Source organism: Apteryx rowi, unplaced genomic scaffold, assembly GCF_003343035.1.
Source record: "Apteryx rowi isolate R43461 unplaced genomic scaffold, aptRow1 scaffold_4, whole genome shotgun sequence".
Lineage (NCBI taxonomy): Eukaryota > Metazoa > Chordata > Aves > Apterygiformes > Apterygidae > Apteryx > Apteryx rowi.
The window spans coordinates 2425298-2442860 of NW_020450529.1; the positions used below are offsets into that span (position 1 = coordinate 2425298).

A 17563-nucleotide genomic window follows, 5' to 3' on the forward strand; every position below is an offset into this window, starting at 1 on the left:
AGCCGCGATCCCGCCGTGCCCCCGGCTCCCTCTTCCCGTCACAGCGGCCGCTTCCTCCGCTCGAGCAGACGAACTGACTAAAGCCACTGACGGAAGCTGGCTAACCACAAGCGCAGGGTTTCGGGTTAGCTCTTTTCTAGGTAAAGTTGGAAAAGTCCCTCTTGTAAAGCAAATATCATTAAATCTCAGACATGGGGGCGATGTTGACCAGTCTCTTAAAATGTCCATGATTGGAAATTTAAAAAAAGAGGAAGCCGTGCTGCATGATGCAGATGCAATTCATTCTGAGAAGTGCTTGCTCTGCCCTGCTTCTGCTGAAGAGTTTATTCTAAGAAAGGTTCCTGCGGCAGCCTCGGCGCAGAACGTGCCAGCAGCTGCATCGGCTCGGCCCCCCGGCGCCGTGCCAGCGCCGGCTGTGGGAGCAGGCTGCCGCGAGGCGGCCCGGCCCCGGGGAAGGCCCCGCGCCTCTCCCGGCTCCCGCTTGCTCCTCCGCCTCGGATCTAGGGCTGCCGAGAGACAACTCGGCGAGCGACGAGCTCCTCCAGCTGCCCTCCGCAGATGGCCCAGGGAAGGCGGCAGCAGCAAAGTTCAGCTTCTGTCACCTATCGGTAAAAATCATGCCTGTACGGCTGATAAGCAGCTCTGCAAAGTGCTTCGAAAATGAAAAGCTTTAGGCACTACTTGACTGCGTTTGTGGCGAGATGAAACTCCTCCTGATTCTTTCCTGTATTTCCTGGACGAAGCCCCACACCACGTTATCTTTTCCTCCCGCACGGGGCTCGACATCACGTCTTTCACACTGAATCTCACTTCTCCTCTCTATGAAAAATGGCACTTTATGATGCCCCCCCCCAAATATCGTCACACCCTCGTACGCACCGTGTCTTTAGACAGGGGACTAGTGACACAAAACCCCTTTGCACTGTTGCTCTGGGTTCATCATCTGGGGGTTGCACGGGGGCAGGAGAAGGCAGCTGCCAGGAACGTGCTTGCACTGCGCGTCGCTTTGCTCGTCCGCAACGCGGTTACCTCAAACATCGCCTGACTTAACGTGACGGAGACGGACGGCTCTTGCGGGAATTCCCAAAAGAGAGTTCCTTACTCCTTCAGAAATTACAGTGCCACCCGCGCTCAGCAACCTACTTCTGGTTGTTTGGCTCTAGGTTTTAAGTGGGGCAGGACGGATTGCATCACGATCGATCGGGCAGCCGATTACATAGGCAAAGGTTGCACGAGCGGCCGCTTGCGGACGGCACCGGCGCGTGACCCCCCTACTCTTGCACAACGCGTTCGGTGAGAGCCCAGCGGCCTCCGAGCGGCCGGGAGCGCCGCGGAATTCCCGGGCTGGGGGAAGCGGTGGCCGGGAGTCAGGGCCGGCTGGCCACGCTGCGGCCGGGTCGCAGACGGGAGCGGGCCAAGCTGCAGACGGGCGTCGCAGCCAGGAAGGTTTCCAGGGCTGCGGTTCTGGACGGCTTTCCAGGTCCAACAGCTTATCCTCCCCAGCACAACTTCCTTCTCCCCTCCCTTTTCCCCCAGTTTTGGTTTAAGGGTTGGGGTGCCCTGGGACCAGCTTGCTCCGGGGCGGGCGCACTTCAGCCTGCAAGGACACTGCTCCCCTGGAGCGCGCGCCCAGCAAAGGGCTTCGGGATCCATCGCCGCTGCAACGCGTGGTGCAAACCAGCCGTCACAGGGCGCCGAAGTGTTCCCTTCTCATCTCACCCACCCCCATCTCTTGCTGGCAGAGGAGAGACTCACTCGGCCAAAGCGAAACCCTTGATGGGGGTTTCTGCACCGCCGCGTCGCAAGCGCGGGGGCCTGGAGGCGGTTCGCTCCTGCTGCGGGGCTGCTTGCTGGGAGCCGCATGACTGCCGCGATACTCCAAACTGGAAGGGCAGAAGGCCCTGGGGCAGGGAGGAGAAGCCCGGACACACAGCGAGGCCTTGCTGGGTGCTCGAGAGGAGGCTGCCCCAGCTCGCAATGGAGCATCCACGCTGCACTGAACGGCAGATCCGTGCTCCCCCTTGGCTGCAGTTGCTTCAAGGGCGTCACATACTTAATCACACCCATCTCCAATGACAATGTCTCCTCGCGACCCCCGGCCCTACTGCACCTTCGCTCCCGCAGATGCAGGTTCACTGTGGAGCTTAACCCTGCCCAGGTGGTTTATCAGAGAAAGCCACAAACTCGGCCACATAAGCTTAACGTCAGCAACGAGAGTTTTGTCTGAAGCAGGCTGGAGAGCACACCACCACGGGCACCTCCGGAGGGAAGAGCGGATTAATGCTGCGTGGGGAAGATCAGGTTGACCAACATTTCCCTCCATGCAGCTTCTGGTTTGCATCCCAACTCTTATTCCAAGGGTGGAACAACAGCTTAGCTAACTAAATCCAGAGCTCAAGACCAATGCCTATGACACAGTGTTTCCAGCAGCCAGGGGCCAAACACACCTCTCTGCTCTTCTCTGCCTCTGCTATTATTTATTATTTAACCCTGTAATTATATTAGCTAACTCGGGTAAGGTATCTCAAGATGCAGCTTGTTTGGCAGATGCCACCAAATTAAGCCCTATCAGCTCCCGTTCAAACTCTGCCCTCCTCAGTGCTCCTTCTCTCCCCGGCTTAGCGTTAGCATTCGTTTCTACCGGGAACACGGAAGCCCCAGTTTCTTAACGTATGACTGGGGAACTGTGTACGAGCTCTTTGTACAGGCTGCTCTCCCGCCAGCGCCTGCAGTTGGTTTGTTAAGTACTGACACGACAATCTTTTTTTCCCTGTTTGATTTTGATTTTGTCCAAAACTGCAGGATTTCCAAGCACAAATTACACGTGAATGTAACCAAGTTTCTCATTTTCCTCAAACTGAGATTTCGGTGATATTCATATCTTTCTCCAATGCTGGAATCGGTAAGTCCCTATCAAAACACTTTTGGGAAGCATCATGGCCTGCCAATTGTCATTCCTATAGGCGCTTTGGTTTAACTCCACTGTCCAGGCCATCTCCGATTGAATTTTATTCAATATAAAGCCTGGGGAAACAGGAGCCATTTAAAGTCATTATTATTACGTGAGCGTCATGCATGTTCTGAATTATGCACTTCCACTGCTGTGCTTCAGAGCACAAAGACAGTCACGGCTGGGAGTTTAATCCCTTAAGAATTCCTTTCAAGTCAAACTTGCACTTTTGGAAGAACGTAATTTTAAAAGCTTATGAGACTGATGAAACATGCCCTTTGCTTACCAGGAGGCTAAGACTTGGCAGAAGTCAAGGGCTACACTAAATACTCTAAGTAATAATAATAAATACTTTCCAACTAAGGTATGGCACTTAGCTCAATACAAAAAGAAAACAGAAACACTACTACAGTTAAATGTCCAGTTTGTACGAAGAAGTTAATTCGGGCACGAAAGGAAATCTTTAAGTCTTCATTTCCACTCCAAATTCCATAAGAGTACCTGCACCATCACTTCTATTTATGAAAGGTTTATTCTCAAATGATGACACAACCCAGTTTAAGACTGGGGAGTCAGAGCTCTAGATCTGGACACGTGAGCTTGGGCAAGCCCTTACACCACTCTACCTCGGTTTTGTAATAAAGGTTATATGACATGTGTCCTTGGTGCAACACGAGATCAAAAATTTGCCCAAATGGCAAGGACTAGTTCAGAAGCTCCACGTTAAAGACTTCTCCAAACAAGTCTTTATTTTTTAATGTGCACATCTGTGTGCACAAAGTCACTCACAGCCATGTGGCTCTTACCCACATGGATCAAAGGCTGCCATGAAGGTGGATATGCAAATCCACGTTACGTACGCAAGAGCTGTCTATGCAAATACTCGCCCAAGCGAGCGGCAGCACACTGCGGCTGCCTGCACAACGCCTCGTGCACAAAAGCTGAGCGCGCGCATGTGGTTCTCCATGTACCGAGCTTCAGAGCACAAATTTGTTACCTACTGCAAATGCCTGCAAACAGCTGTCTGTAGCAGAGGTTTGCCAATGCTCGGAAGACAGCTGTACCAGCGGGGCTGCTACACGCCAGTCTGCTACAGCAAGTGGAGGCAAATGCAGAAAACTTAAGAGCAAACTCTCAAGCCTGCGAGGATGGGTAGAGAAGGCATTTAAATGAATTAATCTGTAGGGAGTTGCACCAAGTTCACATTAGTCATTTGGGTGTGGATGTCAGTGTCTGGCCAACACGATAAGTGGATCCCCCCACCTCCCACACACACGGTATTATTCAGACATCACCTGATCTTCCCTGGTGACTACAAAGCAATATAGCAACCGAACCATATGCCTTTGTTCACGGGAAACACGAGACGCGCTGGACTGTCGGCTCTGTAACACCATTAGCATACTTTCCAGATAAACACTTTTCAAAAGACATTGATCCATCTTGAAGCCTCACTATCTTAAGTGAACATCTGCAGTGATTTAGCTAGATGAACAGAAGTTAGGTCATCAGAAGGGCTTTATAAGCAGTAAGAATTAAAGGCCATTCCTAGTACCACTAGATGTTTCCTCACTTCTTATGGTACTCTCTGTGCTATTAAATACATATTATGAGACCATTCAGGAATGCATTTAGAAGGTGATCTGCTTTGTGCCAAGCTTCCGTTTGCCATCTCCCGAAATCCATAAAGTTATCAACCTTGGAAACACTGGTAAGAATTTTAAGACAGCAGATGATTCACTTGAACAACTAGGGCGTGTATGCAAGCTCAGTTTTTACATCAAACAGAGCCAGCAATTCCACTTCTTCCCCTTGCATTTCTCTAGCGATTCCTAACCAAGAATCTTAAGATGTCTCACAAATTTGGCGCTGGACATCACAGCAGGCACCTGTTCACCTCACTAATGAAGCAGAACAGTATCCCTACTTACAGCTGAAAAAGCTGGGGATGAATTCCAGGTTTCCTACCAAAATCTTGTAGCTACAGGACCACAGCAGCACGGTTCCCATGTTACAGTACACAAAAGGGAATGCCACAAACAAAGAAAATTCAACAAAAAAATCTGAGAATTATAAACAATGAAGACAGACCCGTATTTGTCTCATAGGCTGGAAAAAGCTTATGGAAGGTATAGTCACAAACCAGCAGCACTGAGATATGGTAGATTAGGTTTTGTCAGATCACTGTGGTCTTTTGTTGTTTATTTTGATGAGGATTATGGTATGCAAAATACTTCTAAACCTTAAACTTGGTTTCCGAGTTTAATTATTGACTTCTTTCTGCACACTGGCACTAACTTCATTAGCCTCTATACATGAAGAAACAGAAATGCACTAAAGAATTGTAATTAATCATTGATTTTCACGGCTACAATTTCTTTTTATGCTGGATCAGATTCCTGCAGGCTATACTCTATGGGCAAGATTTAGCTTTGCTGCATCCAGTGCAGTGGATAGCCTTAAAATTGCCTCTCTGCACACGTTATTTTTAGATAAGAAAACATCAAATTTGAAGATCATTCTTAAAGCTTGTGAATATTCACTAACTGGCATAAAAAAAATCATGGACAATTTCATTTGATAACACAGTACTTAAAATATCTTTAAAGCACTGTACAAGCAGCACTGGAGGCAACTCACAAGCTGATGGTGAATATAATTTCAGTGTCCTAAATTCTGTTTTAAATGTTCTGTGATGCTTGGAAAAAAAAACCCACAAATACAAATTTTGATTGTTGCCAAAAGGCAGAAACCTAAGAGGTTTCTAAAGACATTCTGTTGGGAGTCAGAGCAAAGGTGAATCATATTTGAGGTGTATTTTATAATCATAGTATGATCTAGAGCATATGATGCTTCCTATCCTAAACTATTAAAAATGTGTCTATATTTCAGTTGAACAATGGTACTGCATAACAGGCAATGGAAAAAGAGCTGCCCCATCTATGTCATTACCAAAGATGTTAGAGTGCCACCTTGAGTCTGAAAATGTGGGGAAAAATTCCCTTTTAAATCTAACCATGAAATAAGTAGACTTTTGAGGAGAACGTGGTAGCTGCAGATGTAAAGCAATCATGGGTTCCCTCTCACTCTCCATACAAATAGACAAAATACACCAGCACCTCCGACAAGGTAATATGAACCTTTGGAATCGCTGATATATTTAAGGCTTTGCTTTAGCTTTTACTTTAGTTTTGTTTATGGGATGAAGACAAAAAGAAGGTTTGAATCAAATCTGAACCATGGACTAAGTTATTCCTAGACACACCTCAAGCAGAAGAAAGGACTTCCGACTCTTACTGAAGTATTTAAAACAGGTCTGATGCAGAAATATATTTAAAATTTTTTCAATTCAGATTTTCTGGGGCAGAAAAGAACAAGAGAATGTTTTTAATATCAAAGGACGATGGAAAGAAACGGTTTCGAGGTTTCAAAAGAAGATTGCCAGATCAGTCTTAAGGAGTATCTAGACTGCAAAACGCTGCTGAGAACTGCCAGGGGAGGCTAGCAGCAGCCCGTGCTGCGCTAGTCACACTGGTGCTGCGTTGTGGGAGACAACTGATGTGCAAAGCACAAACTTACTTCCTATTCCCCAGCTCGTGCRGTTACAGCACGCTTGCAACAGCCCCGCGTGGCACGGCCAGGCACACTTGCAACCGCATGAGCTCCGTTCCAAACTGGCTCATGAACTGCAAAAGCAGCAGCTACAAGACACAAAATCTCCACCCAAAACACATAGCTATATAAAATCGCACCTGCATGAGACACTTGGTCCCTGCATGATTTATGCATGTTCCCATTCGACACATAGTAACAGCCATTGCTGTCAGTTCTACAAATGAAATTCCTGTATTTCTGGCAAAAGTTCTTCACTTTTTGAGTTTCCTGCAATCACATTCCAGGACTGGTTTTTATTCCTATCTAATTTGAACTACTAATCTGAAATTATAATTAGTTAAGAAGTTGTTAGCTATTTTGAACAATTTTTTTAAACTAGTTTGAACACAGCATATAAAATACTCCTGTACAGGCAGCAACATTTTAAAAGAGTGCAATCTTTCCTCCTGAACTAACAGTTACTGTGGTGGGACAAATAAAGGGAGCAATACAGTCGAGTCAGACTAGAAAGCAGCAGTGATGTACTTGGTTATCTCGCTGTGCTAATCCTCTATCAGGTGATTGTTCACAAGATTTCTTTAAGATCTCATTACAGAGGCAGAAATCCAAAACTAGGACATACACTTCAGTGACCCCAAAGTAACATGTTTAACCTCTAAGAGGTCTCAGGGGGATTTACATTCTGAACAGGTCAAGATAAATTGCCCGCTTAAAGATATACTGCACCTCTACAGCAACCCCCCCCCCAAAAAACCTAGAGATAAGATGACAAGTATTCCGCTTTTTACATGAATATAGTTCATGAGGCTGAAGGCAAATAAAGAAATAATTAATTGAAGTGTTATAAATCAGAAAGAGCTTTTGCTAACCAGCCAGAAGACACAAATTCATAATTGGGGTTTAGAAACAAAGGATCTAATTCCAGGAGCTCTGAACCTGCAGCTTGGCAGCGACTAGCCTTTTAATTCTCTCATTAAAAGGCTTTACAATTGAGCAGATACTAATTTGAGTTTCTTACAGCAATAAGCTAAAATCATATGACAACAAATCTTAGAAGTCAGTTTAAGATATTTATACTGGGACAGGTTATAACCTGTATGTCATACTTCAGACACTTCTACCAGTGTGAAAGTATTCTCTTTTGAACTGTAGTACGTCAGTTCTGAGAACCGAATAACCCCTCCTCATCCTTAGGTGACTGATCCAAAACCACGGCGGCTACCTAGATTTCACTGCTTATATTGCTACCTCCTTTGGCAGACACACGTGAATGTTTTAGAGGCTTAGCAGCCGCAGGTACGCAGAGGCAAATGCCCAGCTGCTGTGCTGCAGCACGCGTGGGTTTGCCAGAGCACCTCTCCTGCACCCTCTGAGCCACCAGCTTGCCGCAGCTGGCTGGAACCTGCAACGTGGTACCACGTCTGCAATGCCTTTTTATCGAGTTACTTTGACAAGTACATCTTAACTTTATTATCTTTAGAGGACACTCCTAAAAGGAATGGTATTGGATTAAGCCTATTACTGTAGAAAAAGTCTTACTCCAAGTTTTTGCTTAATACAGAGCACTGTATTTACCAAATAGCTCAGCAGATCAGCCTAGTTTAGAAAAAACAAACAATATATATACATATGCACACACACTCCAAACTCACCTTGATCATTTCTGCCACGTAACTTTCTGGTCCTGTATATTCTGTTGAATCTTTTACTTTTACTAACACAATAAAGCACAAATAATGCCACATATTGTGCTCTTCTTTAATATGCTCTTCAAATGTGACCGTCTTGTTATCAAACTTATCTCTTTCCAGACCTACGAGAGTGACACATACATGACCCTTAGCATTTGTAAAGTGTTACTAAGAAAATGAGTTCTAAGAACAAATTTGTTTGTACAGTTTCTTGTACTACTTAAGACTCAAAAAATCATTCTTAAATGAACACTAAATAATAAGGATAAAATCTGTAACAAATGGCCACAGTGCAATGGGAAGAGGAGAGAGAAAAGGCGGCATTAGGAGCAGTGGTTACATTTACTGCACCTAACAGAAAACCTTTAGTTAAGAAAGGTGGCTACCTAGTATGAAACCAGTTTATTGGATTTCATAACACATCTCCTATTTTTAGGCAAAATGGTACCAAAATGCAACATTTGCTTTGCAGCAAACTTCCAAAGGCTACTTATGCCAGTGTATGTGTTATGTAACTTCTGCACGACCATGTCATTTAACCACGCTGGACTCGCAGGCTCAGCAGTTCGGTTTTTCACATCAGTACATTTGGAATTAACTGCTTCGCAGACACTACTAATCACTCTGCATCCTTGGAAAAGTAATCTGTTTATAAAATCTCTCCTGCTCCAATATAAAACTGTTTGCTGAAACACAGGAGAAACTAAGGATTTGAAGAAAAAGTGGTATACTGAGAATACATTCCCCTTCTCTTTTTCCTGCCAAGTTCCTACGCATATGGTCCCCGAGAATATCAACTAGTTGAGGAATGCAAGATAGGAACAGCCAATAATTCAAGACTCTTGTTTCCTAAAACCATAGATTTCTTGGGTATGCTGGTCTGCAGCTAGCTTTATGACAGAATCGCTCCTGGTTCTTAAGTGTATGTTTCTACACTTACCACAAATAAAGCAAGTAGTTTTTAAAATCTCTTCTTTCTTCTGTTTTTCACTCCTTAAATCAGCAAAAGTGTCAATGATCACGCCAAAAATCAGGTTAAGGACAATAATGATGACCATGAAGAAGAATAACAGATCATATATCACTCTAGCAGCAAAGAGAGGTTCCTGCAAGATACAGAATTTAATGATTAACAACCCGAATACATGCACGTCTGACCCTTAGACCTCCTTTCCCACAGTAATAGTGTATGCTGCCCCCACCCCCTCCTTGAGTCGCTGTTTCTGATGCTTTCCAGTGATAACTTAGGACTCGAAACATTAAATGAAACTAAAATGCAAGATTACTGAAAGAAAAGTCAAATTAGTCAGCTAACAGTATACAGCCTCTGTGAAGTTGTTCTTTCCGCTTACTATCCACAAGTCTTTCCTCCTCTCCCTCACACACACACTGAAATTGGCTCTTCCCATACCTCCTCCCTGCAAGCTGCTCCTAATTATATCCCTTTATTAATCTGCTTATATGCCCAGATAGCACCAGTGGTGACTATAGTCTTTTACTGAAATTTCATAGTAGTTTCATTCATTTATGTTAACAACCATGTAGATCATCTTAAATGAAACATGAAACTAAGTTGCACTTCGCAGGGCCCATCTCATATTTACTGGAGGCCTGCATACCTAAGCCCCATTTTCAGAAACATCTAAGCCAGTTGGGTGCCAAAGTTTTATTAGGAATTATGTAACTTTTAAACCATTTTAAGCAGAAATCAGGCTAAATATTACAAAATAGTTTGAAATTGCAGACCAATATATACCGCTCTACCGTCTGTTACCTGGTTCGAACAAAACAGACTCAAAGCTACTGGAAGAAGAGGGATGGTGAAAGGGGGATTGAGGAGGACCTTCTCCCCAGCTGCAAGGTGTAAAGCATCCCCTCCGCGCAGGCCTGCCCCTTTGGTTTGGGGAAGGGTGGGGGAAGACACACCGAGATGCAGACAGCTACAGTCAGCTACGGAGGCAGCCACGTGGGCAGCCCGGGGCATTGGGGAAAGGTCCTGCTGCTTTGGCCATGCTGTGACGATGGCTCCAAACAGAAAAAGTCCTCCCTTCCCAGAGGAAGGGCTCTCTTCCTTCCCAAAAGGAGAACTTCCCAGAGGAAGCTCTTCTCAGCTCCATTTGCAAAGCACAGACTGTGGGCTACACCATTCCTGCTCATTTGGGCCCCACTTTGGGCAGTCCTTAAGCTAAAAAAGCCTCTTTTACTAGGGAAAAAAGGATCTGTGGAAGCTTGTTTGGACAGGCTGCTGCTTAACATGATGCTGCAGAGATGTAACTTGATTACACTGAGGGAAACTGCAGTCCCTTCTCGTTCACAACGTATCCTACATCTGTTTAAACAGAGCACAGACACATTTTCCCCAGCAGAACTTGACCTCCAGCCCTCCGTGGTGGTTATCGCTCCGCCGCCCCCAGGCAGCGGTGCTTTACCTCCTTGGACGGCTTCCTGAGCACATCACCCACTCCGCCCCCGCTGCGGAGCCCGTGACTCAGGACCGTGACAATGCACATCAGCAGCGTCTCGCACGTATGCTCCTTGTTCTCCTCCTCCATTTCTTCGGCAATCACTTCTATTGACACAGCAAGCAGAGACATGTTTAGAAGACAAGGAGATCAGTTTTAAACAATTCTCCCCATTCTTTGCTGGGAACGTGCTCGCTCGCCCTCTCTTGTGCAAAAACTGCCAGATTTCCGGCCGGTGTGACAAACTCGCTCAGAGTCAGCGCAGAGCAGACCACGGGAGCGGGGCACCTGCCTTGGCTCTGGCCTGCCCTCCACTCCCCACCGGGGTTTTCTCGTGTGCTTCAGCTGCTGTCTCTGACTGGGTTAAAATTCTCTTTCCATGCCTGCGAGCGTGCGCAGCTCGAGCTCACCAGATGCCTGTTTATACAGAATCAGAGCTTTCTGACAGCTCGGAGGACAAAGTGTTGCCTCTTACACTCTCCCTTGGTGCCTAACAGATTGCACAGCCTTTGGGCTGCACTCAAAATGGCAACCTCCACTCTGCTTTTTCAAATGGCTAAAATATCACTGCCTATGGAAACAGCACTTTACTTAAGTAATACACTATTTTTGACCCTCCAACCATTTGGTGGAAGGCTCCAACTCCACTGTTTCGGTTCTAGAACTGCTAGAATCCCCTGATCTCATGTATTCCCCCCCGGCCCCTCTTAAAAGTCTCATGACTTTCACTCCAAAATAAATATGCTCACAAGTGGATCCCCCCTTTCCATGACAAGCCTTAGATGGGCCCAAATCCCTGTGCAATCCAGAAACATCCATCAACCAAAATAGTAAATGAAGGCCAAAGATTTGGGCGCTGCTAACATCAGGGTTTTATGTGGCCAGAGGTATCAATTTGATTATTTATGACAAACATGTCTCCAAACTTATCCCTGCTGCAACAAAATCACATAAAGACGACAAAGCACATTCTTCCTAAAGCTGAAGGCAGGCACTATTCCTGTATCAGTGTTGACTCTTAGTTTACAAAGAGGACACTTGAGCAAAACAGGGACATCTCCTCTTGAGAGCACGGGCTCGTGGCTGTTATTGACCTTTGAAACATTTGACCATATAAGAGCTCCATTTCTAAGAGAAATAGTGATGATCTGTCTGGTGCTCACAGCCAGCAACTTAAATCTCACAGAAGTAAATTACATTTTCTAGGAAATAAAACCAAAATATTTCAATACTTAATCTGAGGCTGATGATTATACTACAAGTAATATCTCACATGCATGTTCTTGATCTTAAAAAAAAAACCCCAAAACCCACAAACCTACCCTGTCTACTTAATCCATGGAGTACTTCCTGACATATTAAAAATGGTTTCCTTAGTTAACTAGATAGAATAACACTGACAATAAACAATGTTCTGCTTCATCCTTCACAGGGCATTATGCTCCAAGATCGCATTTAATAGCCTAATGTTTTAAAATAACGAACTTTGCAAAGAGGTAAACTGCATCACTTCCTTCTCAAATTGATAAGGCAGATATGACAGTGTTTTATCTAAGTATGGTTTAGTTCTAGTTTCTCTAGTTTAAACACTTCATGTACCATATGCCATTTATGCTATTGGCTTAAATTAATCCTCTTTCAAGATGAATAGTCCCATGATAGCTTTTTTCCCCAATTTGATTGCATAAGACTTCATTTTTTATTTTAATTTAATGATCTTCACTAGAAAAAGTGTGAAAACTCAAGGTATGACATAGAAATTCAATAGGAGATACTCACGTTCAGAAGGAATGATTGAAGAACAGTTTTCACCACTACCTGCTTTACACACATCTGAATAGAGAAACTCCCCAGTCATGGTCTCACCTGACTCTGTGCGATCTAAAACACAAGTTAATGAATCAAATGGTTTAACATTTTCCAGGCATTAGTTCTCAGACATTAAGGCACCCTACCATAGTCAGTGAGCAATTACTAGGCAGATGCAGAACTGTGTATTCTCCTGGAGTTTAGGAGGCCAGCATACTCTGACTCACACATTCAAAGATCTAAAGTTCAAACATAAAATTCTTATTACTTCTATGAATTAAAGGCAGAAGCTATGCATTTATTTTGTATCCACTCCAAAGTCGAGAAAGTAACTGAAATTGTTCCAAAAATATGTTCTAGTGAATGTACTTTCAAGATGCCTTAAAAACTTGCCCTTACAATGTCTTGCAAGTATCAAAACAAGTGAAGTGCCACATAGTCACACGTCTTTGGCATTTCTCCAGCTGTATGGGAAATGTGAAAAAAAGAGGGTCGGTCAGGTTTGGGCCTTTCACAGGGTTGACAGTAAAATTAAAAAAAATGGTGGAAATGTCAAGTAATGCTTGCTCAAGCGTCAGATAAAAAAAACAACAAAAAACAAAAGTCAGAACAAGACAAAACTCAAACCACTCCTGTAACAAGCTTCCTTCCTATACTTCTCACCCAGCGAGTTGCTTGCTTGATGCTACAGGGTGGTAAGAAACTCCCAATGTTTAACTTACAATAAGCAACTTAAGTTCAGCACAGAAAAGTCTAGTAAGGAATTTAAACTATAGCAAGTATTTGAGGGAAGTTAAGACAGTCTATACAAACTACAAACTCAAGTTAGAGATAGAAAGCTCTAGTTCCCAGGAACATCTTTTGGAGTGTTATTTCCCCTCATATTCATTCAGTTATTTGAGATAAAATATTAGTTTTTGTTATGCTGAAAGCAAAACCCACCATTAAAAGCCAATATAAGCATTCAAGCTCTGGCAAACCAATTCTCCCAGTGCAGAGCCTTCCCCACGATGGCCTACCTAAAGTCTGCTTGTAATTAAACTGGGGGAGGGAGTAGGTGTAGCTGAATTAGATAATCTCAGCTGTTTTAGCAAACAGTGAGAGGAAAAATCTCAAATGTGTGCAGAACAGCCTAAGTGCTATCTCCAGGGGTTCCTCCACCCCTTCCCTCTTCACACTGCAGTAGATCACAGCGTTTTGTAAAAACCCTGGGGTAACTGTTTGCTCCAAACAGTGGATTTTTTTTGCTTTGTTTTTTATTTAACTTAAACAGTGTCCTTTGTAAGAAAAAACTTATGAGGTAACCAGCAAGTCTTGCAGTCTTGAAGAATCAGCATGCCACAGGAAACAAGACCATTACTTTCTTTAGCACTGGAACAGTCAAAATAAGTACCAACCTGGCAGCAGTGTTTCATTAGGGAGCTTATCTACTTCCAGGATAAAGTCGTCTTTGAAGAACAGGTATCCCACTATTGAGAACAGGTAGACCAAGATGAGGGCGAGCACAGCGGTCAGGATGATGGAGCGCCCATTGCGAGTGACACTCTTAATGACGTTCAGCAAGGTCTCCTCTCTGTACACCAAGTCAAAGAGCTGCGGAAAAAAGCAAAAGCAAAGGCTGTTTAACAAATTTATTACCGATAAAACTGGTGGCATGTTATATGTTGGCATAACATGGGGTAGCCTGTTAACAATACAGCTTTTTATTATTATTTTATTTATTTTTAAGAGCGGCAGTCAGAATTTAGCAAAGAAAGACCGAGTGGGAGGTTGGGGGCTGCTCACCCCCACTGCACCTTTCCTGCACCACGCACTTTGAGGCACGAGGCCCGGAGGCAGCTGTACCCTCCCCTCTTCACCTGCACTTCACAGCCTTGGTGAAACCACGGGTGCTTCTTGGTGCATCCACCACCAACACACCCCGTACATGGCTTGAGGAGTTCCGCTGATTAGCTTAAAGTGTCTGTGATCATTACTTGCTTAAATGCTAGATGTACAGTGCTTGCTTTAACATACAATTGCTAACAGGTACTGTTGCACTTTTTTCTTTAGCATTATCTGCCTCATCTTATAAAAAAGTCAAAATAGCACAATTCAAAATTCAATTAGTTTATTGAGTACATAACTAAAGTAAGCAATAATTTTCACTAAATTAGTGTTGGCAAGAAAATGCTCTTTGTTTCAATATCTTTACAAATGTTTCCTTCATTTTCCACTCCGCTGGGCCTGTGACATTTCCCCAGCACGGCCCAGGGACGGAGCTGGCTATACTACTGACAATGAGAGGACAGAGATTAGTTAAACTGGACCTGCATGAGTGCAGAAAATAACCAATTCAGTTACCAGAGGATGTAGCAAGCACCAAACAAATGGACAAAAATACAGTTCTGAAAGGGATTGAAGGTTTACTTTAAAGGTGACACATTTTCTTCACCAACTCTAGACGTATTCTTTCCCTGTTTATTCTTAGAAGTATTGTGTTGTGCAAGACGTATTCCACCAAAACAGAAAAAACCCCATATGCCAGGCATCCGTGTCAATTGCTTGAGGTCTAGAGTCTAGCTAGAGTTAAGGAGAACCTTCAAAACAAACCAAGTGCGCAGAAAACAGGGACACACTGTTATAGTTATTGACAATAACAAAGCATAAGCTATCTTTGAGAACTGTCTGCCTTTTACTCATAAGCATGGCAACTCCGCAAGTGCCTGCTGTTTAGCTAGCATTTATATGGTCAGATTTTTCAATGATTTTTTTTCTCATGTAGGTAACAACTCATGTGACCTTGAGAAGACTCAAACCTTCACCAGCCATTGATATTACTTGGAGTCAAAACAATTTAAATTATTTTATTATCTTGGAAGTCAGAGCAGGCTCATAAGCATCTAACCTAGAAAATTCATACCTCAGCTGTCTGGGAATTAACCCTTACAAAGGGAAATGCCAAGCACATTCTTTACCACTGCATGTTTACTGTAGTGAGTAATTTTAAATAAATTTAACGAAAAACACTTCTTGTATAATATACTTCAGAACAAAAGTCTTTCATTTGTTCACAAAAATCAGGAGATATGGCAGGAGTCCTGTAGTCTCCCACAGCAACTTCCCATAAGCAAAACGGCCAGAATTTAGTTTTCAAAAGAGTGCCTGTATAATGGTCTCTTATTACTAAAATGGAAAGAAAGCAGTGTAAAACACATCTAGATATGCCTGAGATGGGACTTTACAAACACATAGAAAGAAAAACATCCTAGGGACAAAATGAATACCTACCAACAAACTATAAAAAAATTCATGTACGAAGAGTCCCAGAGCACAAATGAGAAGGTATAGTAGGTGGTACAGAAACTCCACATCCATGATCATTGCCTTGTATCCTCTAGTGAAGGTTCCACAGTTACCCACAAAACTCATCAGAAAAATGATTTTATTACAAACCTAAGGAAAGATTAACCATAAATCAGTTACACAAAAATAAAGGCAATTTTTCAAAGTCGGTGATAACTCGGCTACGTGATGGTATCAACAATTATGCTACAGTGTCTGTTATACGACAGAATTTTACATAGAGTCACAAGCTGTTTTTTGTTGCATTTTCTGCACAGCTCCAATAGTGAGCCAAAACTAAAACGTCAGATCTTTAATAAAACATGTGCACTGACTATCTTCAGCTTTTTGTTCCACAGCATCAAGATTTGAAGTTTTAAAGAAGAAAGTAACAACACAACCCTGGTGTGAAAGGTAAACCTTCCTCAAAAAGTGCTAAACCATTCTAAGCACCAATCCTCCTGCAATCAAATAACTTTCCAGGCTACAGCAGCACTTACATTTCTGAAGCAGCAGTCCCTATTGCTTGTTAATAAGCAAGTACTCCAGATTCCCTCAGCAATTCACCCTCGGATCAGGTACTTAATAATCCTCTCGTACAGCAGCAGCCATCAACACCAGAGGGAAAACTCCCTTACACTTACCTGGACCAGCTAAATGCTATAATTATCAATAACAACAGCACTGCTAACAGTGCAACTCTGATTCTGCCATACATGGCACCTGCTAACACATTTCGATGACAAGGGGTACTATTAAATCGCACACTTAAAAGCTGGGCACTGTAATAAAGGCAAAGCCTTCCAGAAGACGCATCTTTGCACAGCTCCTGCTGACTCAAAGAGAAACATTTTTGGCTTACTCGCTGAGAGACCACAAATATCCAGGTTTGAGTGCTAATGAAGTTCTCTGGTGGCTCAGCTTACATGCTTGGTCCCCACATTACCATAGCAAAACTGCTTAGTGTCACACTTTGGACTGACAGGCAGACTACAGACAGACATTTGGGAAATGCATTGTTTAGTAAATCTTACACAACCCCATAAATACTGTAGTTTAGTTGCCAAACAAGAGAAGGGTTTGGAAGAACAACTTCGAGTACTTTAGGGTCGCAGAGGCGTCTTAACATTTTTAGCTGGGCTGGGAGCTGTTACTAGACTGTGACAAAACCTTAGAGCTCTCCAATTTAGGGAATCAGGATTAAATGAAAAACAGCAAAGCACTTCTATTAAGAAACAATCCAAAGTGGGAATTACTTCTTCACCAACCGGTGCTGCCACTGCCACAATGTTCCAGACTATTTTTGTCCGACATCTTCGTGAGCAGATAAGGAACCCTTACATAAGACGCAACAGAGCTTCAAAGCCCACTCAATACTTACATTGAATGCACCCAGAAGAAATAAAGTAGGTTGTAAACCAACTGAAAATATTAGTCGTAATATTGTAGAAGCTATTAAGGCTCGGATGCCATGGGGCTTAGGAAGAGCTATAACTATAGCCAAAGAAATCAGCATAGCAGTCCACAGCAAGCCTGACAAGTGGGGCTCTAGTGTACCTAGGATGGAGAGAAACAAAAAACAAACCTTCAGTACTTTGTGCTACAAATAAAAAAAACCCAAATAGTCAGATAAATGCCATTTCATCTTACTGTTGTGCAATATCATTAATCTACCTGTTCAGATATTACTGATTTCAAAACGTTAAGTAGAG

The 17563-nt window shown here is 43.5% G+C and overlaps 1 protein-coding gene across 18 annotated transcripts in view; it reads right to left on the reverse strand.

Moving 5' to 3' along the window:
* The window catches only part of ITPR1 (inositol 1,4,5-trisphosphate receptor type 1), a 191537-nt gene that overhangs the window by 10589 nt on the left and 163385 nt on the right, over positions 1–17563 (reverse strand). For 14 of the 18 annotated variants that reach the window (XM_026074800.1, XM_026074799.1, XM_026074806.1 and 11 more), the window contains 7 exons: positions 17233–17408; positions 15798–15962; positions 13925–14120; positions 12498–12599; positions 10686–10825; positions 9197–9362; positions 8218–8378 (listed from right to left, as the gene is read on the reverse strand). In XM_026074800.1, coding sequence (XP_025930585.1) covers positions 8218–8378; positions 9197–9362; positions 10686–10825; positions 12498–12599; positions 13925–14120; positions 15798–15962; positions 17233–17408 — 1106 coding nt within the window. Of the gene's footprint in view, positions 1–8217; positions 8379–9196; positions 9363–10685; positions 10826–12497; positions 12600–13924; positions 14121–15797; positions 15963–17232; positions 17409–17563 lie in introns of those variants that run through there. The other 4 variants (XM_026074796.1, XM_026074810.1, XM_026074812.1 and 1 more) reach the window with 4 other exon arrangements.